Below are 27942 nucleotides of genomic sequence, written 5' to 3' on the forward strand. Positions count from 1 at the left end.
TAAAATCTAATTTTAAATTCATAGAAGATATAAAAGCTCTGACAATTTGATTTTCTTTAAAAAAATTTGTATATAGTTGTCAATTAATACGAGATTTTAACAAAAAGTGAGGAAATATTTTTTATTTTCTAGACTTGCTTAATGTTTTTAAAATGAAAAAAGTTAAACTAAGAAAGAATAAATAAAAAATTAATTTGTGAATAAATAAAGGTGAGGGATGGGCTGCGAGTGATTGGGTTGCTCGCAAATTGTTTCAACAACCAATTGATTGGATAGATATGAAAATTTTTTCATTAAAAGTAAATGAATGATCAAATAAATTCACAATTTTTTTTGCAATTTACAAAAAAATTCTTTTATGATTGATTTGTATTTTTTTTGATTGTTTAATGTACAAAAAATATGATTTGATTTATTTATTTATTAATAATTTCATTCTTAGTTTATACTAATAATTTGAGGCTTTAGTTTTTTAGAATAATATTTCTGCGTTTTAGTAGGTTGCTTAGATTGACATTTAGGTTTAAATAGAGTAAAAATATAAATGGCACTTTGTTTATTTAAGTGCTTCTCTGCTTGCGGATGCAGGGAATCTATTATTAGCAAATTTGCATTTTATCCTCAGAAACCTGGCTACAGGTTCTAAGAGGTTGACATCATTTAATCATAATCATCTACTCAAACTAAACATAATATAGAGAAGAGATTTGTTAAGGACAGAATTGAGGAGTTTGCTGATCATTCGCATAATATTCCTAGATTTTATCATTTACCGTCTGACGATGGGAAGCATTATGAATTGATTTTAGTTTATGAAGAGCATGAAGTTCTTTTGAATGATTAGAGCTCTCTTAGCGTATTTTAGAATTAATATTAAAATGATAGCGATAAAAGCTAGAAAAATGAGTAAGACTAAAGTAAAACGGGGTTAACTCTTGTGAATCAGAAGAAGGAAGTTATTCATGGAAAGCAGTATCAATTAGAAATAAAGGAAGTATTTGGTGAGAATGAGTAGAAACAAAAGTCTGCATCTTCTGCTGCTGTAAAAGCTGCAATCAAAGGGAGTGATAGTGAGGAATAAAAGGAAGAGAGTAAAAGTAATATGAAAAATCCAAAAATTAAAGATAAAGAAAAAAAAATAAATAAATTCGATAAAAAGGAAGAACCTTTCCGGTAAGTCGATGATCTTTATTTAATATGCTTTAAAAAGAAAAACAGAGAGAACAATCTCGTGTGTGGATATCATATTGAGAATTTAAAGCACAGAAGTGAAATAGTCGTTATATATTCTCATGGAAATTCTACTGACATAGGCTACATGATCAACCAAGCACTTGATGTTTCTTATAATCTTAGGGTCAATGTAATTGCTTATGATTATTCTGGATATGGAAAGTCTTAAGGAAAGCCTAGTGAAAAGTCTTTCATTTACGATCTTGAGGCTATTTATAAATATGCTTTACAAATTGGATACAAATCAATTAATATTGTTTTTTATGGGCAGAGCGTTGGTAGTGGGCCAAGCACTTTCCTTGCATCTCAAAAGAAGTTTCCTATTGGTGGTCTAATTATTCACAGTGGTTTCACAAGTGGTTTGAGAATAACTCAGCAGCAGGAATAAAAAATGCAAAAAACATATTCTAAAGACTTCTTTCCAAATATTGAGTTCATTAGAAAAGTGAATGCACCTATTTTTATCATTCACGGGACTAATGATCAAGATATCAAAATTCACCATGCGAGCGAGTTGTATGAGAGAGCTAAGAAAAACTACACTCCCTTTTTCTTGGAAGTAAAAGGAGCTGGTCATAATGATATTGAACATGAGGATAAATTTAGAAAAGACTACTTTAAAGAACTGAGAAGATTTATGGGGCACTTGAGACAAAATAGAAATCAAGTTATTTAAGAATTCATACAAAAACAGAATATCTTAAAGCAGAAGAGAAACTCTTCAATTCAAGTAGAATTAAAAGATATACAAGGATTTGCTGGAGATGGCTAAAGTGAGAGTTTCAATCATATTTATTATCAATATTTTACTCCTATAAACTCTGTAATAGAGCAAACTGTTAAGAGTCTTTCTATTGATAAAAATACTGAAAAGTAGCAAAGCTCGTAATCATAAAATTAAATTTCTGGTAATTGTACTCCGTCAAGCAGAAATAAAGCAATGAGTAATAAAACAAATAAATTTAACGAAGAATAAATAGCTGAGAAAAATGGAGAAAACAATCCGCAAAGCTTAGGCAATATATTTTAAAAAGGAAGGGACTCAACAACGCTATTTGAAGTTGAAACCAAGATAGACAGGACAGAACAACATCCTCCTTCTGGAAGAGAAGATAACTTATCAGATCGCCATAGTCAATAAGATCAAGCTGCAATTAAAAATAACGATTAGGCTCATTAGAAAATCAAAGAAGAAGAGGAAGATATTTAAAAAAATATTCTTCAAGAAAACCAACTTAACAAGAACATTGCTAACGCATTTGCTTAAGAGAGCGACGACGATGATGATAATGATTCTGATGAAGCAGAGGATAATGTAGGGTAATATGTGAACAATTAAAAGAATTTCAGTTAAAAGAAAGAAGACATTACAATTTAACAATAAGAAAATTTTGAGTAAGTTTAAGAAGTATAATATGACAGTTTAAAAGATGAAAGAATTGCTATTCACATAAAAAATAAAAGTCATAGTTTAACAGATTAGAATAATAGGCAACTTTTTTGTTCTTACAGATCTTAAAAAAGCTAGCAAGTAATTTAAAACTAAAATCCATTGGATAATAAATTGAGAAACAGTTAACCGAATTTGAATGATTAACAAATCTTTGCTGAGAAAAGTTTTGGTAATATTAATAAAAAGAGATATATCGAAGATGAAAAAATTAGGTTGCATAACGTCACTTCCATCATCAGAAAGAAATAAAATTCATAATTTTCTGCTTATATTTTAGATCATAGTAGCTACTCCAACCACGATAACATTTCAGAGAGCCTTAATTCAAGTTTGCTAAAGCCAAGTAACTAATAAGATAAAAACAACAACTCCAAACATTCATTTAACAAAGATACGTCCTCTAATTCATCGAAATAAGCAGGTGTTAGGCAAGATAAAAGCAGCCCAAAAGTATCACCTAGAATAACTAATATTGATTAGATAGATCGCTCAAACTCTATCAAGTATGATCAAAATCATAAACAAAATTAATTTTAACAATAATAAAAATATAATTCTTATTAAGTTGATTCTGTCAAGGAAGAAGTCTAAGAATCATAAATTATGAGCAGTTCACTCAAAGAAAGTCTCATCCCTGCAGCAAAAAATCTTCACAATGATTAATAATTAAAATAAGAATCTCATATTACAGTGAGCAGAGAACCCACATAGTAAAATAACAAAACTAATCCAGTTTATTTATTGTAATAAATCTTCACTAACGAAAAAACTGATGATTTAGACTACCACCAAAATGTCCTTGAAAACAGTGGCAACCAATTTTAAGAAGTGCATTATGACTATGAAGAAAACTCTGGCAGTCTCTCTGGCTCAGACTCTTCCCCTCATCACTCTAAAAGTATAAAGCCAGTCAGATCCGATGAAATAAGCATCCCTGATTCTGATATCACAAAAAAAAAGAAAGAAGGATCGATCAAAAGCAAAGAAACATTAAAAAGCATCAATTCAAACTATTGAAAAATTAAACTAAGAAACATAAAAAAAAAGTAAATTAGCTATCAAGCAAGCAAGCTTGTAAATAAAAAAATATTTATATTCATAATAAATTATAATTTAACAGTATTCTATATATTTATATAAAACAAATAATCTTATCAAATTCAAGCTATTCATTTATTATTATATTTATTCTCATGTTGTTTTAAAGTTTTTTATAATTTAGAACTAAAATTAAATTTTACACTACTTTGTTTTGTATTAAAATATAAATTAGTTTATTCACTTATTATATTTAATAAAAATATTTGCAAGCGATATTTTTGTTTATGTTATTCCCAAAAATTAAAATAAAATAATTTAACAGACAATTATTTTCGTTTTTATTTATTAAATATGTGATTGTGTTTTAAATATTTTATTTGAATAACAACTTAAAAATTAATGAGTAAAATAAATTCTTCACATGTTTTCTCATTAAAAATAATAAATATTAAATGAAAAGATTTGTATTAAAATCTATTATTTTAGTAAATTCTTTTCACTTTTTCATGAACCTATTAATTTTTAATAAAAAGGATAACAATATTAGATATTATTTTAGTCAAACAAGCCAATAAATAAAGAAATAAATAAATAAATAATAATAATATAAATGATTAAATTAATGATTAAATAATTAAATAATAAAAGATTAAATAATTAAATAAATTGTATTGAAATTTTATGAAAATAAATAAATTTTAATTTATTTTCTATTAAATGAATTTTAATAAAAATTATTTTTATGTTATTAAAAAAATGGATGTGAGTTAATTCTTAGGGTTTTTTTTATTAATTTTATCTGGCTTATATTAACTAGTGAACACTTAATGTTTATTTAATTAAAAATGATTAGAATTAAATTAGATTGCTGAATTAATAAATTAGAGCCAAAATGTATATTTATTAATTAATAATATAGATAGATATCTTTATAAAGAATCTTTGAATTTTCAATTTAGTTGTTCTAGAAATTATTAAGAAATAATAATAAACAAGGCCAAAGAAAGATGGGTGAAACCGAAGTTTAATAGGAATCTTAGCATAATATTTAGCAGGAAACCATTTTAAATTAGCAAGTAGAAAATATTGCAAATCCAGAAACATAGCAAAATGAATAATAACAAACTATTCAGGTTAAAAAACCTTAGATTACATTTAATTAGATGAAAAGTTATTAATCTGTATTAAGCAGTGGACCATAAGATACTTTTGATGAAATATAAAAAGAAGATATTGAATATTTATAGAAATGCAAGTACAATATTGCTTTATATCCAGTTTTCACTTTATTGGGTTTATTTGGCTTTAAGAAAGCTATTGATTTCGTATAAATTCCTGAAATTTTTAGAAATCCTCTTCTACCTCCTTAGGCAAAGATTAAAAGAACAAAATACATGAAATATTTTATGGGTAAATACGCACTAGCAGGAGCCTGCTTTTTAGCAACATTAGCAGGATGCGGATTATATTAAGTCAATAAATTTTATATGTATTTAAAGTATAAAAATCTTGTTGAAAGCTATTTAGATGCTAAAGAAAGAGAATTTTTAAACGAACTAAAAGTGCAAGGCCAAAGAATAGATTTATAGCTCAAGCTTTCTTCAAGCGAAACACAAACAGAAAAAAGTTAGTGAATGATCTACCTAAATTATAAATTTTAAAAAATATATTTTATCTATCTATATGTTTATGTATCAATTTTCCTATTAGAAAATTGGCACTAAATCAATTAATAAATAAATTATTTCAACAATTCCATCTCATATTTTATTCATATAAAATGAAAATATGATATTTAATTCAAAGTTTTAATATTTTAAATCATAGTACTCATTTACTAAATTTAAAATGACTTTTTAAAAAATATTATTTAATTAAAATAAATGCTAAAAAAAAAATTATTTACTAATATTTATCTATCTACTTTGAATACTCTCTAACAACAAATCTTTTTATATTACTTTATTGATATTTATACAAGATTAATTTGATAAAAATATGAAAATATTTATCAAAAAGTCTACAAACAAAAATTAACGGACCACATTAATCAAGCAAAATGTTAATGAATATTTATTGATAGATATTAAAATATACTAATTTGTAGAAAAGATTTGTATTGATTTAAATATTTTTGATAAGTAAATAAATAAATCAGATTATATCTTTTAATCTTTTTGAGAGTTTGAGTGAGTCAGAAAAAGAAGAAACAGAATGAAATTATCTGCTTTGATATTAGTTTTAAGTTTTTTTGTTTGTTTAAAAGCTAGTCAAATTCTATATTGTACCAAGTATTAAGCAATTAACAATGAATTAATTTGCACTTAGTGTTTCGATGGATTTGTATTAGCATTCAACTTTAGAAGCTGTATTGGACATAATGTAGACTATTTAAATTTATGTCGGAGAGTTAATGATTTAGGTTTATGCGAAGAAGCGATAGATTGCAATATCTAGATAGATGAGAATTATAAATATATTGATTTAAATTAATACTAATATGATATCAACTGCGCTTAAGTGGATACAGTAAATAAGATTTGTTTATAGCCAAAATTTCCATACACGCTTGACATAAACTTCAATACTATTTCACTATTAAATAATTATTGTAAATTTTCCAAATATGGAAACTGTTAAGAATATTATACTGTTGATACTTGCTATTCTGGATAAGAATTATTTTAAAGGTTTAACAGCAAACCTAATTTACCTTATTGTAAGAAATCAGTTCAGTTTGGAAGTCATGAAATTTGTTTTTAATGTCAAGAAGGAGCTATTTTTATTAATAAATTATATTGTTAACCTTGCTTGCCTATAAATAGCTAATATAATTTAATTAGAAATCAAGGTTTGAATTGCTTTATTAAGACCAATCAATTAAATCTGATTCATGCAACATTCTCCACAAATATCATTAAGAATTGTGAGATTATAAATATAAACTCTAATTCAATTTAATGTGTTTAATGCATCAATAACATTTAGAACTATTTTAATGTTGAAAATCAAAGTTGCCAAGAAAGGAAATTTTCAAAGAATTGTTTATATTATAACCCAATATCAGATTAATGTCTAACAGTCGAATGCTAAAATGGCTACTACTTTCACAATTAATTATTTATATAAGCAATAAATGGATATTACAACAATTAGAAATATTAGAAAGGTACTTTATTGGAAGAAATTTTTACTTAGTATTTTTCAGATAGACAAAGTTCAGATAATTTCAATTTTAATGTTTTGCAAGCATATTAAAGTTTATATGCAGTTTATTTAAACTTAACAGACTATGGTTATAAAATTATGAATGACATTTTTTATACCCAAAACATAAATTATGAAATATGCGTAAATGATTTCCCTTAAGTAGCAAGTAATTACATGTTTAGTAAATAATTTTCATGCGATAAGTCCTAATTCTATATAATTTACTAATAATTTCCTGAAATATAGTGTGATTTTTTGTCACCTATTTAGCAAAACTGTTTGGTCTTAGATTCAAATCATTTCTGCATTAGATGCTAAAGTGGGTATTATTTAATTAATAATTAATGTTATTAAGGACAGATATTCCAAAATTGTCTTTGGTAGATGCAAAATTAATGCATTTTGTGCTAGAAAGAAACCTATAATCAAATGAACTAATTATGTATTTTTCCATAGTGTCCATTCATCTCAGTATATGTCTCAAACGTTTCATTACAGTGTCAGTAACAAGCCTTATAAAAGATTTTTCCATAAACATAATAAGCAATTTGCAGTGATTATTTTCAAAGTACTTTTAATTTTTTTTAATAAATCTTTAATAAAAATCTTTAAAAAATAGGATTTGTTTAGTAAATTTCATTACTATGCAACCCATAAGGATTTATTGATAATAATTGTGTGTATCAAGCACCTTCTTATACCTATTACATGGGCTAACAACCTATTTATTATTAATAGTGTTCTACTAATGAATTCTGCAATCAATACAGTAAAATAATAATTTGCTTATTATTAAAATATTTTATTTTTTGAAAATACATTCAAAATTAATTAACTTTACAACACTAAAAATTTACCGTAGCTACTCATTTTTTATTTCTCGCTATTCACCAAACTAGTGTTCAATAAAAAAAATTGATATTAAAATTTTTATTTTTACAATTAGAAAATGTTGAGTTTAATTTTAAACTATTTAAAGTATTTAAAAAAGGAATTTATTTTTTTTTTTAATAAAATTATTTTAACAGGATCTGGACCTACTTGGTTTGAATGCAATTTCAATTATTATTGTAAATCTTGCTTATAAAATGATTGTTTAGATTTTTATGTAGAGTTTTATTCTCAAACATGTCCTACAGCAAATTGCCCAGCAGTATAAGGGACATGCCCAATAACAAAATGTCCAAGAGGTTTTGTTTATAGCAAATTATATAAAGGATGCTACTTGTTATGCTTAGATGACAAAATAAATATCACAAACGATCCTAAATATTGTTTTTACATTAAAAGATGTGATATAAAACTGCTATATAATGGTTAATTTTAATGTCCTTATTGTGATTTATCAAATTCATTAAATTAATGTCTTACATATAAAAAACTATGTGACAAGAACCATATTTACTCTTATCAGTATAATTAATGTTTATATTATTGTGAAAACCTGAATGGACTTCTAGCGTCTAATGAATAAGATTGCATAACTAGCAAAATATGCTAAGATGGTTTACTTTGGATAGATAATTTAAAAGCTTGTGTTTATTTTTGTGAGTAAGGACAGATAGCTTATGGAAGCACTTCCTGCTCATAATCAAAAATCTGCATAGAAAATAAAACATGGAGTAATTTATATCAAAAATGTGTAGAAAATGAAAGTACATTTTCAATTCAGTCAATCTTACTAATTGTGTTGGGATGTGCTATATTTACAGTCATTCTATTTATCTTATTATTTTATTTTCATGAAAGGCATAAGCTTAAAAAATATCGTTATAGTTAAGTATAAAGTTAAATAGAAAATAATCCTAACAAACCTGTAAATCAACAGATTTGATGAATAGCTTTTAACTCATCCCATTTATTTATAAATTAAAATAGTAATAAACTTAATATTAATCACTCATTCATTATATAAATATATATAATATGCATCTTCTAAATTATTATTTTATTTATTTATTCTTTTAAAATCTTTTTATTAAGTACTTACTTTGTAATAAAAGTATTTATTTATTAAAAGTTATTTTCATAACAAAAGCAAGCAAATAAAAATAAAAATCTTTCAGATTAAGGTTTTTGATTTTTATATTAAATTAATAAAAATTTTTAGCCAAGCTATTAAATATTAATTCAGCATTTAAATATTTTGTTTAAAACAATTTTATTTATATTTTATTTATTTATTCTTTTAAAATCTTTTAATTAAATACTTACTTTGTATTAAAAGTATTTATTTAAAGTTATTTTCATAACAAAAGCAAGAAAATAAAAATAAAAATCTTTCAGATTAAGATTTTTGGCTTTTATATTAAATTAATAAAAATTTTTAGCCAAGCTATTAAATATTAATTCAACATTTAAATATTTTGTTTAATACAATTTTATTTATGTTTTTTGAATATTAAATTCTAGTTATTTCATTGAAAAATAAATGTGATGAGAAAATATGTTTTAAATAGAAATAAAATAAAATTAAATAATGAATATTACACTCATTATTCTGTGATATTTCTTCTGAAAATCAAATTTATAAATTCATATTTGATTATAATTTATTATTCTTTTTATCCAAATTAAATTGAAATAAAAGTAAACTAATTTTTAATGAATGTACTTCTTATTAAAAAATTAAATTTTCATAAATCAATTACTTACTTTTCAATATTTCTGAAGAAAAAATAATAATAATAAATGATATAATAGAAATAAAATTTTTACAATTTAAAGAAAGTAATTGTATATTTTTTTATCAATGTACTTTAAATTTGTTTTTACTAAAATAAAAAGTTTTTAAACTCTTCACTTTAATCTCATAAGGTTCTCCATATTGATCTTAGGTAAATTTAATTTATTAATATTATTAATTATTATTATTAATTTTTAAGTAATTTACAATATTTTTTCTAATAGAAATTCTCATGTATTTTCTTTCACTCATTTTTATTTTTTCAAATATTTATTTTATTATTTTACTTTAATTTTGATTTTCAACTTTTGATTTTCTTATTAATTTATTTCTGATGATTTAATATTATTTTTTCTTTATTATTTCCTTATCTAATTATTATATATTTTTTTTTAATTTTTAAAGTGGCAATTAAATTGATGAAATTGGCGCATCAAACTTAGGTTCTGCTTTAGCATTTTGTACTAATCTCTCAAATTTGATACTTTATCTTCGGTAAAAACAGTTTATTTGTTTTGGATAATGATATTTTTTAATATTTAAATGGATTTAAAACAATAAAACTCTTTTAATTTATTTATTTATTAATATCTTATATTTAATTTATTATTGTTTTTTCTTTATTATTATGTTTATGTTTTTTTTCTTTGCTAATTTAACTAATTTTTTTATTTTTACCCTTTGTTTTATTTTTCTAAATTTATTTCTTATTATTTCTTTATTGTTTCCTTCTAAATAGCTATATCAATTATTTTTTTTAATATTAAAAAAGCGGTAATTAAATCGGTGATAAAGGTTTATCAGGCTTATGCTCTGGTTTAGCAAAATGCACTAATCTCTCAAATTTGACACTTTGTCTTTTGTAAAAATAATTTATTTGTTTTGGATTGTTATATAATCATGAATTTAAAACAATATAATCAACTTTTTTAATTTATTAATTTACTAGCTTTTTATTTGATTTAATTTTCTTTTTTATTCTTATTGTGTATTTTTGTCTTTGTTTGCTAGTTTATTTAGCTCGTTTGTTTTTTAACTTTTTCTTTTATTATTAATTAATTAATTGATTTGCCATCTTTTTCTTCAACATTTAAAAAGTATCAATGAAATCGGCGATAAAGGTGCATCAGGCTTATGTTCAGACTTAGCTAAGTGTACTAGTCTCTCAAATTTGACACTTATTCTAGGGTAAACACTACTTATTAGTTTATAACTATACTTTTTAATATAAAAATTAATTTATATCAAAATGACTTTTTTAATTTATTTATTGACTTTTTATTTGATTTATTTTTGTTTTCTTTTTTATTCCAATTGTGTTCGTTTTTCTTGTTTTTTCTCCTAATTTAACTCATTTTATTTTGCTTTTATTATTACTTATTTTCTTATTATTTTTTCGCTCATTTTTTCCTTCTAGCTAGCTAACTAATGAATTAAATATTTTTATTCAATATATAAAAAGTAAAAATTAAATCAGTAATTTTATAGAATACTAGCACATATAAATTCACTCAGGATACTACTTAAAATTATTTTTTTTATGTTTATGTTTATATTTTTTTAATTTTATTATGCATTTATAAGGTTAAATAGGGAAAAAAGGTATATCAGACTTAGGTTATGCCTTATAAAATTTCACTAATCTGTCAAATTTGGCACTTAATCTTCAGTAAGAACAGTTTATTTGTTTTGAATTGTGATATTTTTTATTATAATAATGAATCTAAAACAATATTACTTTATTAATTTATGTTTTTTTATTATATTTTATTCTTGTAAATTTAAAAAGGGGTAATTAAATTAATGATAAAAGTGCATCAGACTTAGGCTCTGGTTTAGCAAATTGCACTAATATCTCAAATTTGACACTTGATTTTCGGTAAAAACAGCTTATTTGTTTTAGATTCTGCTATTTTTTAATATTTAAGTGAATTTAAAACAATATTACTTTTTTTAGTTTAATTATTATTTTTTTATTTGATTTAATTTTTGTTTCTTTTTTTATTCTGCTTTTTTTTTTCTTTATTTGCTAATTTAACATTTTTTTTCTTCAAATTTTGCTTTTATTATTTATTATTAATTAATTTCTTATTTTTTCATGCCTTTTTCCTTATTTTTTCTTTATTTAAAAAGATGCAATTAAATTGGCGATAAAGGTGGATCAGACTTATGCTCTTCTTTAGCAAAGTGCACTAATCTCTCAAATTTAACACTTTATTTGAGGTAAAAACCTTCTAGTTTTCCAGTAAATTATATTTTTTTCTTTAACATTTAAAAAGTGAGAATAAAATTGGTGCAGCAGGTGCATCAAAATTTTAGCTCTTTATGAAGCTTAATTTTATTTATCAGCTTGCTGTAATATCATCATTCAATTCAACCTATTTAATATTATTTAAATAAATGATTATTTTTATATTTTAAATATTGTTTTTATTACTAGTTTGTTTATATGATTTTGTTTATTAAATATTTAAAACTGATTATTTATTTTATTTATAAAGAGCCAAATTCCATTCAAAAATTTAGTGAATTATTTTTTTTTTGAATAGCTAATACGTTTGAATATTATTTATAAAAAAATAAAAAATTTTAAGCGATCCTATATATGAAAAATTTTTTAAAAAATGAACAGGCAGGTACCTTTAAACACATTCTATTATTTATTTTTTGTATAAATTTAAATTTATATTATTTTTAATGGGTATACTCACTTTATTGACAAAAATTTTGGTCTCTTGAGTGTCCATCATTGAGAGTATATTGCATGTAAATAAAATTAAAATAAAAAACAAAAAATATTTTGATCAGATATTAACAAAAAATAGTAAACTCATAAACCATAAGCCATGTAATTAAAACAGATAAAATGAATTAATTATTGAAAAATAATTTGATAAATCAATAAATAAAAAGAATGAATAAAAGTAATAGTTATTTGTTTGAATACTAATTAATATACAAGCATAAATTAACATTAATAATCTTTAATATACTAATCAATCTTGCTAATAGACAAAATAGCATTAACTTGTATAATTTCAATTGTCTTTTTCGCTTAATTTATTTAATTAAAATATAAAAATAAATTAAAATGATTATTGAATTAATGAATGATTGATTGATTGAATGAATGAATGACAATTAATTGAAGAATAAATTACTCAAGCCATTTTTTCAACAAATCCTTAAAGAAGATCATTTTTAAAATTCTATGGAAGATATCGTATTTAATAATGTGCTAAGAAGAGAAATCGTATGTTATAATTATCTAAATAATTAAGTAGACTATTTAGAATAGTCCTAGATCTGCTAAGAAAGTGTAGATGTAGAGATTGCTCCAAGAAATATCCTGAGGGAAAGATATCCTAGCTATTTCAGGGAACATAAACATTTTAATATGGAGAAAAACTAAAACTATAAAAACAGCAAAACACAACATAATCATAGTCTGGAATTTAACCCCTAAATACATGATACCTGAATGAAGTAATTTGACTGTAAGCAGAAGTCCAAACATGCAAAATCCAATGAGATAATAATCGATCTATTCGATAAATTTATTTAGATAAAATATTTAAATGCTTTATTATTTATTTTTTACGTTAGAAAAGAAGGATGTAATGAAGAAAATAAATAGAAGCTTAGAGTAATAGATTAAAACTCTGACAGGTCTCATGAAATTAACGTTTTTGTACAAAAATAATTAGGTCACTTCAAAGAAAATCTTGATTATATTTTACATTTATTTTGATTAATAAAAAAAAAAAAAATATTTACGAAGAATGCTAGAATGGGGGACTTTTATTTATTTATCAGGGTGTTTTGATTTTCATTTTAAATTTAGTCGTTGTTCACTATTTAAGCTTATGTGCCTGGGTTTATTATTTCATCTTTATTTTCTAAGGCGTTAATGCTTAACTTATTATTAGATTGCTTCAAGTTGTTATTTTGTGTGCTAAGTGTGTTTGGATGGAACAAGAAATCAATATCAAGACCTTTTGTTTAGTCACTTTCGAAATTTAATTCTGTGTTTTTATTGAGTTAATTATATTTAAGAGAGTTATTCTGAAGATAGTTTAAGTCGAGTCTTTGTCTCTTCTTTGTGTTTGTGTTGTTCATTAAATCCTTTTCATCAACTTGAGGACTTCCTTTTTCTTCATGCTTTTAATAGCTTTTCACTGTTTCTATTTCGTTTATATTACTATGCTTATCTTATATTTAAGGTAAAACAGGTAAAAGACCGCTGACTTACTGTGATTAAGGACCATTTATTGGAAATATTTTGGCGTTATTTTGTTAAATCATTTTTTGTTTTTCTTCTTCTTGATTTTATTTCATAGGGTTGTTTAGTTTTTCCTCTTAGCTAACTTCGTCTTTGTAATCTAAGTAGAAGCCAGCAAGTATACCTACAATGCAAAATACAGTTTTTCCAAAAAATATCCAGAAAATGCGATACTCTGCATAATTTACTTCTCTCTCATCAAACCACTATGTGCAATCTTATTTGAAGCTACCTATTTGGAAAGAAAAAAAAATTTAAATATTTTAAAAACCATTTTCTCAAGAATGATTAAAAATTTACCTGTGCATTTTCTGCAGTCATCTGCACAATTAAGGCAAATTTATTAAGATTTAAGTGAATCATTATCAATAATTAGAGTATCAGATAATAATCTGTTAGGATTTGTGACGGCTCCTACTCCTACATAAGTTCCATCAGGACACTAACTAGTGCATTTATTTTGATGAAGGTAAGTACCTTATTAGCAGGAGAGACATATGGCTGGATCTTATACAGAACAAGAGTTGCAGCCTTCTTCACATTTAATGCATTCTTTTTAAATTTGAGAAGGTTAGTATCCTTTAGGACACTCAGTTTAACATATATTTTAAAATTTATAAGTTTTATCTTGACAAGTAGTGCATTAGTTATAGTTCGGTCCAGAGCACTCTGCGCATGATGAGTGGCAGGGTAGACACTAATTTGGCTTTGTACTGCCAAAGCTACCTTTAGGGCATGCCTAGACACACTTTGCCCCATCCAAGTAATAATTACCAGCACATTACGTACAATCACTGTCTTGAGCGCCAAATTAGCACTAAGCACAAGATTAATGGCATTTATTGCATAAAAATGGTTGTTCAGTTGAAAAATACCCATCAGGACATGCAAGAACGCATTAATTATTATATAAATAGCTACCTTAGTTGCATTTAATACAATCATTCGCTGTATTTCCAATACAACCACCACACGTTGCATGACATGGCTGACAAATATTGTTCGCTCCCTTAAACGTCTTTTCAGGACAAGAAGAATCACAAAAATGAAGTTATTGATCTAAGTACCTAAGATATTTTAATTTCATATTTAATTCATAAAAATACTATTTGAAGATATTTATTTAGCTTTTAAAAAATGTTCTTTCTGTTTTATTAAAAATCTAATTTCATCATTCAGTATGTATTTAATTATCTATCTATCTAAAAATTAATGGCATTTTAATACTAAACAGTCTTTATTTAAATAAAAATTTTTCTTATTATGTTTTATGAAATGATTCAAATTTGCTTTATTAAGTTTGTTTTATTTTATTAGCAATAAATTCTAAATTATTTTATTAAAAGATTCTATTTTATTTTTAGAAAAATTTCTTTTATTTTTTAATAAATAAATAGAAATTTATTTTATCAATAGGTTTTTATTGTTTTACCTGTTTTATTAAAAGTTTCTATTTTATTTTACTAAAAGATTCTTTATTGTTTTATCAATAGATATTTATAATTTTATTAATAAATTCTAAATTATTTTATTAAAAGATTCTATTTTATTTTTAGAAAAATTTCTTTTATTTTTTAATCAATAAATAGAAATTTATTTTATTTATAGGTTTTTATTGTTTTACCTGTTTTATTAAAAGTTTCTATTTTATTTTACTAAAAGATTCTTTTATTGTTTTATCAATAGATATTTATTGTTTTATTAATAAATTCTAAATTATTTTATTAAAAGATTCTATTTGGTTTTATAACAAAATTCTAATTTTTTATGATTATTTTATTTTTTAACAACACAATATTTTAGAATAAAAAAATCTGATAAAAAAATGTAAAAGAAAAAATGAATAATTTTAATAAATAAGGCAAGCTTTACCTTTCTCCTTTGCAGCCTGTGCAGTCATTTTTATCTGGACCTCCGCAAGTGTAGCATTCAAAATGGCAGTTAGAACATTAGTTAAGATTTGTGTCTTAATACTATCCAGCTGGACAATTAGAACCACATGTGGAACCACTTAGAGAGTATCCTTTATTACAAGTCATGCACTCATAAACTTCTTTTCCATAGCATGAAGCACAATAAGGATGACATTAGCTACAAGTACCAGTTTCATTATTTCCATAATAACCAGTTGTACATGTTTACACGCATGTACCATTTTATAAATAATTTCCTATTTTATTTATTTAATTATAAATTTAATTCAATAAAAACACAATTTAATTTATTTAGAGTTATAACTTACCTAATTTGCAAGATTAACAATTTTGTGGAAAATAGCCGTTGCATGTAGCACAAGAAGGGTGACAAGGTTGACAACCTTTTAAGTCTAAAGGAAAGGTGTTACTTGGACATATCGTAACACAAAGACCATTTAAATAATATCTTCCAGGACGACAAGTTAAACAACTAATACTATATTAATCTGAGCATGTTTCACATGTCTCATGGCATTACTTGCATAAGTAGATACTTGGATCCTGATAATATCCTATAGGACAAGTGTCCATACATTAACCTTAAGGAGTAAGATATTAATTATTACAGGAAGTACAACTTGTATTAAGACCAGGACTTTTGCAAGTTTTACAGCTTTTATGGCATTTTGAACAGACATAAGCAGGATCAGAAACTGGGAAATACCCATCTCCACAATCTTAAACACATGTTGTATCTAATAAGAAGCCATCTTCAAGATCACATGAAGTACATTAATTTGAGAATGGTCCAGTGCAGTTACCACACTAAATATTGCATTTTTCACATCTCATAGTTGCATCATCTTTGTATTTCTTATTTTAGCAATTTAACACACACTAAAAATCATCTAAATAAAGATTAGGTTTATCACATTTCGTACACTTCGTAGCTGAATCTACGCATTCAGCACAAGGCGAAGTACAGGGATCACAAGTACAAGTTTTTTTGTTTCCAAAATAGCCAGACTAATTTAAAAAAACAAATTTAATAAAATTATTTAATTTTAAGTCTTTAAAGTTAATTAATTAATTAATTACTGGACAATTGAGCTTACATTCAGTTCCTAGTAAGAATCTAGGTAATTCACACTGTGTACATTGATTATTATTTGGGCCTTTACAATTGAAACATTCAATATCACATGGATCACAAGTATTTGTGGAAGAATTAGGATAAAATCTATCTTAACAAACAGAAACGCATTCACTTTTATCACTGTCAAGATAATATCCATTTATGCAAGCTTAACACTAGTTGTACTTACCACCCGTGCATCTTAAGCAGGGCTTATAGCATGGATTACAAATGAGAACTTGGCAACTGGTGCAGGTTTATGTAGCAGGATAAAATTGGTCTCCACAATTTGCAACACAACTATTAGTTTTGAGATAGATTCCATCAAAGCAAGTCAGGCAATTGTTGGGACCTGCTCCTTAACAAGTTTTACAAGATTCATGACAAGAAGAGCAATATCTTGGAGTTGGATTAGATTTATCTTCAAAAGATCCATCTGGGCAACGGTCTTTAAAGCACTAAGATTTATAAAGGTAATAACCACTATCACATTAAACACATCCTGCTTAGTCTTGACACTTTGTACAATTATCAATGCACTATTTAATTTTTTTTTTTAATAATTTTAATAAATTTATCTTTCTTTGTCAAAAACTGAAAGTAAGTTTTTACATAATCAACAATGACAATAAACTCTCTCATTCCAAAACTTTCGTTTTCTATTTGACCTAATGAGTTGGTTATAGTTAAACTATAAGTATCTGGAGTTGTGACAGTCACATTAATATATTAATATTAAAATAGCTCCTATTAATCTTTTCTACCGCAAATTAAATCTTTTCCATTGCCTGTAATTGACTATCTTTTAAGTTCTTATCCACCACTGTTTGTGATAACAAAATTTACATATTCACCTTTTTCGTAGTTATCTATTTAGCCAAACAAGAAAGAAATTAAAAAAGAGCTATATTTAGCACCTGCAGGCAAAGTAAATGAGTAGTTTATTTATGATCCAGGTCCATAAATATTGTACCCAGCAAAAAATCTATAATCTCCACAATCAGTAAATTTAGACCAATTATTTGCTCCATAAAATCTTCCTGGTGCATTTATTTAAAATTTAGCACCTACTATTTCAGATTCACTAAATGTTTTGGAAAACAATTCATACACTAAATATTTTGCATCTTTTTATTAAATAATTTAAATATAAAATTACTTTATTGTTAATATATTTTTTTTGAAAAATATTAAAATATATTTTTAATTTTAATAATATCTTTTTAAAAAAATAAATAAATATTTATCTAAGAATCAGAAATTTAAAAGAGTCAATGAATATATTAATAAGGTATAGTAAATTACTTATTTATAATTATTTATTTGTATGGATAAAAAAGTATTACTTATCTTTATTGATTTTTTATTGGTAGTATTAATTAAATTATATTTTTACTCACTTATGGTGAGCAAATGTTATTTTATTTATGCATCTTAATTAATTAATAAATAAAAAATTACTCCATTTTCCAACTGTTGGATCTTTGCATACACCAGTACTGTCTTTCGGTGCGTCAGGAGGACATGTGGCTACACATTAACCCATATAATAAAAATATCCTAACTTGCATTATGTACAAAATGTAGAGCTCTTGCAAGTTCCGCAATATACATTTTCTGGAGCAGAAGAGCAATAATCAATAATGCATGTCTGCTATGTAGTGTCTGGGTTTTTTATGTATCCAGATGGGCATGGATTATAGCATTTACCATCTAGCATATATTTTCCAGTAGGACACTAACACTTACCACCAGAAACAGGAGAACTAGTAGGATCACATTATGTGCATTGGTTGGCTGTGGGTCCACTGCATTTAAGACAGGAACTATGACATCTATCAAGATATATTTCAACTAAACTTAAGATTAAATCGCCAGATGCATAGAGATCGAGTTTCATTGTAGGTGAATTATGTGTATAATTTGAATATACTATTTAGTATAAAGCAAAAAAAATTATTTTTAAGTGAAACAAACAAACAAATACAATTAACAAATAAAAAATGACTAATTGATTAAAATACCTCTTTAAAAATTTTCAGCAGTACTAGTGCAAACAGCATAAGAATTAGAGTAAGAATAATAATAATAGCAAGGTTAAGGCTGAGTATCTATATATAAACAGCCAGAACCACCAACACCAACAACTAGATCAAATCTGACTCCAACTGACCAGTGAGGAGGAAGACCAGTATATGTTTTAGAGATTGAATATCCACTTCTTAAAACAAACAAATCCCTGTTGAGTAACTCTGTAACAGTTCCAGAACAAGTTTTGTAATATGCATTCGAAGATGAAAGAGACCATCCATCAGTATCTCCAGCAGATATAGAACCAGCTCCTTTTTGAAACCATTTTTTTGTGCTAAATTAGAATCCATCTGATTGAAATAATAATTAAAATAATTAACTTATAAAAACTATAAAACATGTAATTTAAATATGAATTACAAGTAAGGACTTCTTCTATGAATAAAAGAACTAAAGCAAATTGGAGGATAATTTGCTTCATTTGCATTTTTGCTTTTGATTTTTTAAAAAAATAGCTAAATGTCTACTTTTGTTATTTTGCTAATATTAATAGAAATCAGATTTGTTTGATAAAAATCGCTTCCTTTCTTTCTACTCTTTTAATTGATATTTTTAAGATTAATTAAATGATTTATGTAAACTAAATTTTTGTGAGTATCAATTATTGTCTTAACAAATAATATTTATTTATTTATAAATCATTTAAGTTCCTTTGTTAGAGTTCAAGCAAAATTAATTAAATAATAACAATAAACAATGAGGAATAAACAATATTCTTCAAATAGATTTGCAAAAGACAATTAATATATTAATGTAAGTTCTTCAAGTATTCAAACTAAAAACTAAACTAAGTTTTCAGCAAATAAATTAAGATTACAGTTCTTCTAAACTTTATTTCTGGTAGTAAAATCCATCCATTGCTCTTTTTTATATTATAAATATTTGCTTATATTTTTCAATACATTAGTTTTTTTTCAAATCTCATTTTAATCTTCAGCAACCAAGCAAACATATTTTTTTTTGAATTTTATCAAAAAAAAAACTATTTGGATTTTGAATTCAAGCATCTTCTAAATCTTATTTTTTTCAATGTAAACTCTCATTATGGGAATTTATAAAAAAAACTAAAAACTATTCCCAATAAAATTTTATATAGTAAATAAATCTATGAAGTAAATAATTAAATTCTTTGTATTAATTTAAATCAATCAAAAAGCTTTGATTATGAATACAATTAATTTACCAAATATTCAATTCATCAATTCCAAGAGCTCTTTTTTGGTATTAATATTTTTTTATAAATATCTATCTAAAATTAATAAAATTTAAATCTTGCTTCATCATCTCTTATCAGAATAAGGCATTTTTCTAATCAATAGAATCCTTAATCATCAAAAATAATTATTAATAAATCAAAATCACAAAGATAAAAAAAGCTTCAAATTCTTTTTAAATATGAATATATTACATTTAATTTCAATAGAATTTTTATCAAATTTTAAATGAATTCATATTGAAATCTAACATTAAATAAAGCTATATAAAATCAATGATAAAATAAGTAAGCTGCTTTGAAGATATTGAGCTCAGAAACTATATTAAATATTATTAAGTTATCAAAGATAGATAGATAAATAAATACATGGTGATTTTGAAATAGTTCAAAAAATTAGGAGTTTATCTTGTTTCAATTATATTAAAATATTATTTTAAACTATTTAATTTATTTTTTTCAAAAAAAATATTTTTTAAGAAGTTAACAAATTAGTATCAAATTGTTAATTAAATTTAATTTAATTCATTCTTCAAATAAACTAAACCAGAAAAAAGAGAGTATGGAAGAAATGTAAAAATTATTAAATCTTTATTAAATTATTTAATATGTATTTAAATATATTATTTTATATACTTGTTGGCTATTAAAGAATGAAAATATAAATTATTAAATTATAAATAAATAAATTTCAATTAAATAAAGTTTTTTTAATATTTTTGTTGAAATGATGTTAATGAAAACAAGTCAAACACTCATATATTAATTTCAAATTGGATTAAATATAAAATTTTTTATAAATTGAATAAAACTAGCCTTAATTAATTGAATAAAGAATATGGCAAAATAAAATGACTGAGTATCTATAAAATATTTATTTAATCAAATTTAACTTTTAACTTAAGAATTTATTCAAAAAAAATTATTTTAGCTTAAATTATCTATTAAAAACAGATTAACAAACATAAATTTATATGATATAATAATTATTAAATTATTACATAAGATGTACTTGAGATCTTTCACGAGTGGTTTTCACTAAATTTATAGAAATAAATGTAAAACTAAATTAAGATAATCAAAAGCAGATGAAAAATAAATTACTCTAGCCATTTTTTCAACAAATCATTAAAGAAGAGAATTTTTAATATTTTATGGAAGCAATCATATTTAATGATGAGTCTAGAAGAGAAATCATAAGTAATGATAATCTAAATAATTAAATAAACTATTTAGAATAACCCTAGATCTGCCAAGAAAGTGTAGAAGTAGAGATTGCTCCAAGATTTATCTTGAGGGAAAGATATTCTAGCTATTTCAGGGAACATGAATGCTTTTAAATGGAAAAATACTATCACTATAAAAGCTGTAAAAGATAGCATTGTCAGTTACTAAAATCTAACTCCTAAATAAATAATACCATAATTAATTAATTTGACAGTAAGCAGAAGTCCAAGCATCGAAAATGCTATCAGATAATATTGATTCTATTTTACAATTTATTTATTTATTAATTTAAATTTTTAATTTTTTATTTTACATTTGAAATGTTAGATGTAATAAAGAAGATAAATAGAAGTTTGCAGTAATAAACTAAAACTCTGACAGGTCTCATATAAGCGATGTTTTTGTAAACAAACATTTAGGTTATTTCAAAGAAAGTCTTTATTAAGTTTTAAAATTTTCTTTATTAAAAAATTAAATTTTAAAATAAATTTACTATAAATGCCATTAAAGGGGATTTTTATTCTATTTTCATATTATCATTTTTATTTTAAATCTAATTATCACTTTATGACATTTATGTTTTAAATTTTTATTGGTTTTAGGTTTTGCTTTATTGGAAAGAAATGTCTTCTTCAATTCCTTTAGATTTATCATTTTTTGAGTTCATTCCTGTGTTTTTATTTACATAATTAAATTGAAGAGAGTTATCACAGAACAAATTTAATTATAGTCTTTGTCTCTTCCTTGAATTCTATGTTTTAATCAAATCCTTTTCATCAACTAGAGGACTTTCTTTTTCTTCGTAGCTTTTTACTGTTTCTATCTCATTTAAATTATTATCTTTATCTTATGGATGTGCTAATACTTTTAGAAGGCCACTCGCAGGTTAGGGTTAATGTCTATTTTAGGGATAAATTTTGGCATTATTTTACTAAATCATCCTTTATTTTTCTTCCTCTGGACTATTACTTGTTAGGCTATTTAGTTTTTCCTGTTCACTCACTTCTTCTCTGTAATCTAAGTAAAAACCAGCAATCAAACTCAAGAAACAAAATACTGTCTTTCCAAAGAATATCCAGAAAATAATATATTCTGCGTAGTTGACTTCTCTTTCGTCAAACCACTGTGTACAATCTTACTTAAAGCTACCTATTTATTTATTTATATTTAAAATATTTTATAATTTATTTTATCAAGTTTAGTTTAAAATTTACCTGAACATTATCTGCAATCGGATGCACAATTTAGGCAAATTTCTTCAGATTCAATTTCACTTTACTCGGTATCTATTTTAGTTAAGACTCTATCAGGATTGGTAATAGCTGGAATTCCTTGATAAGTTCCATCAGGACACAATTTGATACATTTATTCTGATGAAGGTAAGTTCCTTTTTCGCAAGAGAGACAAATAGCTGGATCCTATACAGAGCATGCTTTGCAGCTTCCTTCACATCTAATGCATTCCTTCTTAATTGGTGAAGGTTGATATCCATTAGGACATTCAGTTTAGCATATATTTTCAAACATGTAAGTATTATCTTAACAAGCAGTGCACTGATTGAAATTTGGGCCAGAGCATTCTGCGCATGATGGATTACAAGGCAGACACTAATTTGGATTTTAACTGCCAAAAGTACTTTTAGGGCATATTTCCACACATTTTGTCCCATCCAAATAATAGTTTCCATTACATGAAACACAGTCACTGTCTTGAGATCCAAATTAGCATTAAGCACAAGACTCATGACATTTATTGCATAAAAATGGCTATTCAGTTGGAAAGTATCCATCAGGACAAGCAAGAACGCATTAATTTTAATACAAATAGCTGCCTTAGCTACATTTAATGCAATCGTTCTGGCTTGGTCCTTAGCACCCAAAGCAACTGGGATGGCATGGCTAGCAGGTGTTGTTCTCTCCTTTATATGTCTTCTCTGGGCAAGAAGAATTACAAACAAAGAGTTATTTGTCTAAGTACCTAGTATATTTTAAATAAAAATATCATATTGTTAAGACCCAAAAAAATTATCTCTCATATTTACTAAAAAAATACAAATTTATTTATATATACTTGCAATTGTAAATAAATATACTGCCTTTTCAGTAAGATTTTTGAAAAAAATTTTTAATTTAACAACTTAACATCTAGTTTAACCTTAAATTAATAAAGGCCTTAGCATACAGAACAGGCGGTATTTGATTTACAAAATAATTTTTTTGACTTAATTAAAAGAAGAAAAATTTTATCAAAATAAATGAATTAGCCAGCCAATTAATGAATTTTAATCGAATTCTTTCCTTTTTTAAAATTTATTTTTTAACTGCTCTTTTTTGTTAAATTGAATAATTTATTTGTAAAATCAAATATGTTTATTTTTTCACCTATAAATTTATTTTTTTTAAATTAAACGATAATTTTTTTTTGTACTTTGAATAATAATAATTCATATTTCTTCTACTTGAATAATAATTATGTCTTTTTTAACAAAATGCTATTTTTAAATCTTAATTAGGGTATTCTGTAAGTATCAAATTAATTTATTTAATTTTTATCAAATTTATTAAATTTATAAATCAATCTATATTGCTGTAAATGTTTATTCATAAAAGAGCTTTCTCTTGATCAATTTGATTTAGAAAACACATTTTTTATTAGGTTTTCTGCTTTGAAAATTTAATATTTAAATGAATTAGTTGCCTTTGTTTAAACCAAAAATATTTAGATTTTTCTAAAACATTTGTTTTTTGTTAAATAAAATGCTATTTTTTTATTTTCTTTTCATAATAAATTTGGGATAAATTTATTTTTTCTTTTGTATTTATTTATTTATTTATTTATTTATTTATTTATTTATTTATTTATTACCTTTCTCCTTTGCAGCCTGTGCAATCATTTTTTTCTGGACCTCCACAAGTGAAGCATTCGAAATGACAGTTTAGGCAAGAATTAAGATTGTTGTCTTAATATTATCCATCTGGACATTTAGTACCACAAGTAGTACCACTAATAGAGAAGCCTTTATTACATTTCGAGCATTCATTAACTTCTTTTCCGAAACAGGAAGCACAGTTAGGATGACATTAGCTGCATAAACCAGTTTCAATATTTCCATAATAGCCAGCTGAACAAGTTTCTACACAAGTTCCATTTTACAGATAGTTTCCTGTTTAAAATATAAATATATTTTTATATTAATTAAACACTTTTTCATATAGAAAAAATTTTTTACCTAATTTACAGGATAAGCAGTTTTGTGGTAAATAACCGTTGCATGTTGCGCATGATGGATGACAAGGTTAACAACCTTTTAATTCTAATGGAAAAGTATTACTTGGACATGTTGTTACACAAAGTCCATTTAAATAATATCTTCCTGGAATACAAGTTAAACAGCTGATACTATATTAATCTGAGCAAGTTTCACATGTTTCATGACATTTTTTACATTGATAAATGGCTGGGTCTTAGTAATAACCTATAGGACAAGTGTCTAAACATTAGCCTTATGGATTAAGATATTAATTGTTACAAGAAGTACAACTTAAATTATCGCCTGGATTTTTACATGTTTTACAACTTTTATGGCACTTTGTACAGACATAAGAAGGATCAGAAACTGGGAAGTAACCATCTCCACAATCTTAAACACATGTTGTATCTAATAAAAATCCATCCTCAAGATCACATGAAGTACATTAATTTGAGAAAGGTCCACTGCAGTTACCACATTAAATATTGCATTTTTCACACCTCATCGTGGCATCGTCTTTATATTTCTTATTTTAGCAATTTACAACACACTAAAAATCATCTAAATAAAGAGTAGGATTATTGCATTTTGTGCATTTAGTTGCTTAATCTATGCATTCTGCACATGGAGAGATACAAGGTTCACATTACCAATTTTTTTTGTTTCCATAATAGCCAGACTAAATTTAAATTTAAATAAACTATGTTATAAAAATAGAAAAAAACAAAAGGATATACTGGACAGTTGAGTTTGCATTCATTTCCTAGTAAGAACCTAGGATTTTCACATTAAATGCATTAGTTGTTATTAGGACCTTGGCAATTAAAGCACTCAACATCACATGGATCACATGTGTTAGTGGAAGAATTAGGATAAAATTTATCTTAACAAACAGAAACACATTCACTTTTATCAATATCTAGGAAATATCCACTTATGCAAGCTTAACATTGGTTATAACTTCCACCTGTGCATCTCAAACAAGGCTAATAGCAAGGATTACATATAAGATTCTGGCAATCAGTGCAAGTTAATGAAGTAGGATAGAATTGATTTCCACAATTAGCAACACAGCTATTTTTTCTGAGATAAATTCCATCAAAGCAAGTTAAACAATTATTCGAAGAACTTCCTGTGCAAGTTTTACAAGATATATGACAAGAGGAGCAATATCTAGGAGTAGGGTTAGATTTATCTTCAAAAGAACCATCTGGACAGCGATCTTTATAGCACTGAGAATTGAAAAGGTAATAACCAGCATCGCATTAAACACATCCAGCTGAGTCTTGACATTTTATACAATTTTCAATGCACTATTTAAATTATTTAAAGAATAAAAATAATTTTTGATTTTTTTGTTAAATATTCTTCTTACATAATCAACAATGACAATAAACTCTCTCATTCCAAAACTTTCATTTTCTATTTAACCTAATGAGTTGGTTATTGTTAAACTATAAGTATCAGGAGTTGTGGTAGTCACATTAATATATTGATATTAAAACAATTCTTGTTGATCAGTTCTTCCGCAAATTAAATTTTTTCCATTACCAGTAATAGATTATTTTTTGATTTCTTATCCAGCACTATTTTTGATAATAAAATTAACATATTCACCACTCTCGTAATTATCAATTTGACCAAACAAGAAAGAAATTAAAAAAGAGCTATATTTAGCACCTGCAGGCAAAGTAAATTAATAGTAAATTTATGATCCAGGTCCATAAACATTGTACCCAGCAAAAAATCTGTAATCTCCACAATCACTAAATTTAGTCCAAGTAGGTCCGCCATAAAATTTTCCTGGTGCACTAATTTAAAAATTAGCACCTGTTATTTCTGAATCACTAAACTATTTAGAAAACAACTCATAGACTAAATATTTAGCATCTTTGTATTAAAATCAAAATAAATTTATTTTCAATTAAAAAAATTTTTTAAAAATATATTAGAAATCTTAAAAAATTAAATAAATATTTTGGAATCTTGTTTACGAAAAAAAACTTTCTATTTTTCAAAAAATGATTTTTTATTTGATACTGTAAAAATAATAAATAACCACATCTAAAAATATGAAAGTTCCAAAAAAAATTACTCCATTTTCCTACAGTAGGGTCTTTACATTATCCAGTGCTGTCTTTTGGTGCTTCAGGAGGACATTCGCTGACACATGAACCTCGGTAAAAAAAATATCCTATTTTGCATTTTTAACAATATATTGAGGTCTTGCAAGTTAAGCAATAGACATTTTATGGTTCTGAAGAGCAATAATCAATAACACATGTTTGCTAAGTAGTATCTGGGTTTTATACATAACCAGGAGGACATGGATTATAGCATTTCCCATCTAGCATATACTTTCCAGTAGGGCACTTACATTTACCACTTGTCACAGTAGAGCAACTAGGATCACATTATGTACATTAACTATCAGTGGGTCCATTACATTTAAGACAAGAGCTATGACACACATCAAGGTAGATTTCAACCATGCCTAAAATTAAATCACCTGATAAGGCTTGCAGTTCAAGATTTAAAGTCGGCGAAGAATGTGAAGTAGAATTTGTATACACTATTTAATTAATTAAAAGTATCTCTCTTAATATGTGTAATTAAGTCATTAATTAAAATAATAAATAAATAAATACCTCTCTAAAAATTTTCTACTCTGTTTGTGCAAACATTGTAAGAATTAGTGTAGGAATAATATTTATAGCAAGGCTACACAGATCCCTCTATACTTAAGCAGCCTTATGCTGAAGAAGCAATTACTAAATCAAATCTAATTCCAACTGACCAGTGTGGAGGAAGATTAGTATAAGTTTTAGAGATTTTATATCCAGATCTTAAAACAAATAAATCTCTATTTAGTAACTCAGTAACAGTTCCAACGCATGTTCTATAATATGCATTTGTTGATGAAAGAGACCATCCATCAGTGTCTCCGCTTGCGATAGAAGGCTTTCCTTTTTGAATCCATTTTGCTGAGCTTAATTGATATCCATCTGAATTAAATATTAAATAAATATAAAAAAAATAATCAAAATAAATAAAATGGTAATATTTATTGATATACATGCTAAGACATCTTCAAAAAATAAATGTATCAAAGCCAAAATATAAAAAATTTTTTGTTTCATTTGTCCTTTTCCCTTTTAGCTTTTGCTGATATGCTTAATTATGCTAGTTTGTTTGTTTATTTGT

General features: G+C 24.9%; 6 protein-coding genes across 6 annotated transcripts; 4 read left to right on the top strand and 2 right to left on the bottom strand. All coding sequences in view use genetic code 6, as the record gives it.

The window, feature by feature from the left end:
• Positions 1-544: 544 nt before the first annotated feature.
• TTHERM_01006450 (alpha/beta superfamily hydrolase) lies at positions 545-3703 on the top strand (the record flags this gene model as incomplete). Its single annotated transcript, XM_001030837.1, has 1 exon — positions 545-3703. One exon carries the CDS (start codon positions 545-547, stop codon positions 3701-3703), a length of 3159 nt encoding a protein of 1052 aa, XP_001030837.1.
• Positions 3704-4659: 956 nt separating this feature from the next.
• Positions 4660-5361, top strand: TTHERM_01006460 (transmembrane protein, putative; the record flags this gene model as incomplete). Its single annotated transcript, XM_001030838.2, has 1 exon — positions 4660-5361. The coding sequence occupies exon 1, from the start codon at positions 4735-4737 to the stop codon at positions 5359-5361; it is 627 nt and encodes a 208-aa protein (XP_001030838.1). The 5' UTR covers positions 4660-4734.
• Positions 5362-5941: 580 nt separating this feature from the next.
• On the top strand, positions 5942-8179 carry TTHERM_001006462 (hypothetical protein; the record flags this gene model as incomplete). Its single annotated transcript, XM_012798545.1, has 4 exons — positions 5942-7505; positions 7557-7706; positions 7966-8090; positions 8141-8179. 4 exons carry the CDS (start codon positions 5942-5944, stop codon positions 8177-8179), a joined length of 1878 nt encoding a protein of 625 aa, XP_012653999.1.
• A 1449-nt stretch (positions 8180-9628) lies between these two features.
• TTHERM_001006465 (transmembrane protein, putative) lies at positions 9629-12152 on the top strand (the record flags this gene model as incomplete). The annotated part of the gene is made up of 10 exons (XM_012798546.1): positions 9629-9667; positions 9725-9774; positions 10029-10118; positions 10396-10485; positions 10722-10811; positions 11086-11099; positions 11208-11292; positions 11413-11502; positions 11757-11846; positions 11903-12152. The coding sequence occupies 10 exons, from the start codon at positions 9629-9631 to the stop codon at positions 12150-12152; spliced, it is 888 nt and encodes a 295-aa protein (XP_012654000.1).
• Positions 12153-12661: 509 nt separating this feature from the next.
• TTHERM_01006490 (hypothetical protein) lies at positions 12662-19474 on the bottom strand (the record flags this gene model as incomplete). The annotated part of the gene is made up of 12 exons (XM_001030841.2): positions 12662-12677; positions 12785-13167; positions 13225-13347; positions 13401-14137; positions 14206-14972; positions 15778-16075; positions 16148-16847; positions 16920-17495; positions 17569-18083; positions 18418-18888; positions 18981-19337; positions 19408-19474. The coding sequence occupies 12 exons, from the start codon at positions 19472-19474 to the stop codon at positions 12662-12664; spliced, it is 5010 nt and encodes a 1669-aa protein (XP_001030841.2).
• A 1808-nt stretch (positions 19475-21282) lies between these two features.
• On the bottom strand, positions 21283-27878 carry TTHERM_01006510 (hypothetical protein; the record flags this gene model as incomplete). Its single annotated transcript, XM_001030843.2, has 12 exons — positions 21283-21298; positions 21365-21747; positions 21801-21923; positions 21981-22636; positions 22702-23465; positions 24354-24651; positions 24718-25417; positions 25476-26051; positions 26114-26628; positions 26834-27310; positions 27387-27743; positions 27815-27878. The coding sequence occupies 12 exons, from the start codon at positions 27876-27878 to the stop codon at positions 21283-21285; spliced, it is 4929 nt and encodes a 1642-aa protein (XP_001030843.2).
• Between the last annotated feature and the right edge of the window lie 64 nt (positions 27879-27942).

The sequence above is a fragment of the Tetrahymena thermophila genome (assembly GCF_000189635.1).
Source record: "Tetrahymena thermophila SB210 genomic scaffold scf_8254581, whole genome shotgun sequence".
Lineage (NCBI taxonomy): Eukaryota > Ciliophora > Oligohymenophorea > Hymenostomatida > Tetrahymenidae > Tetrahymena > Tetrahymena thermophila.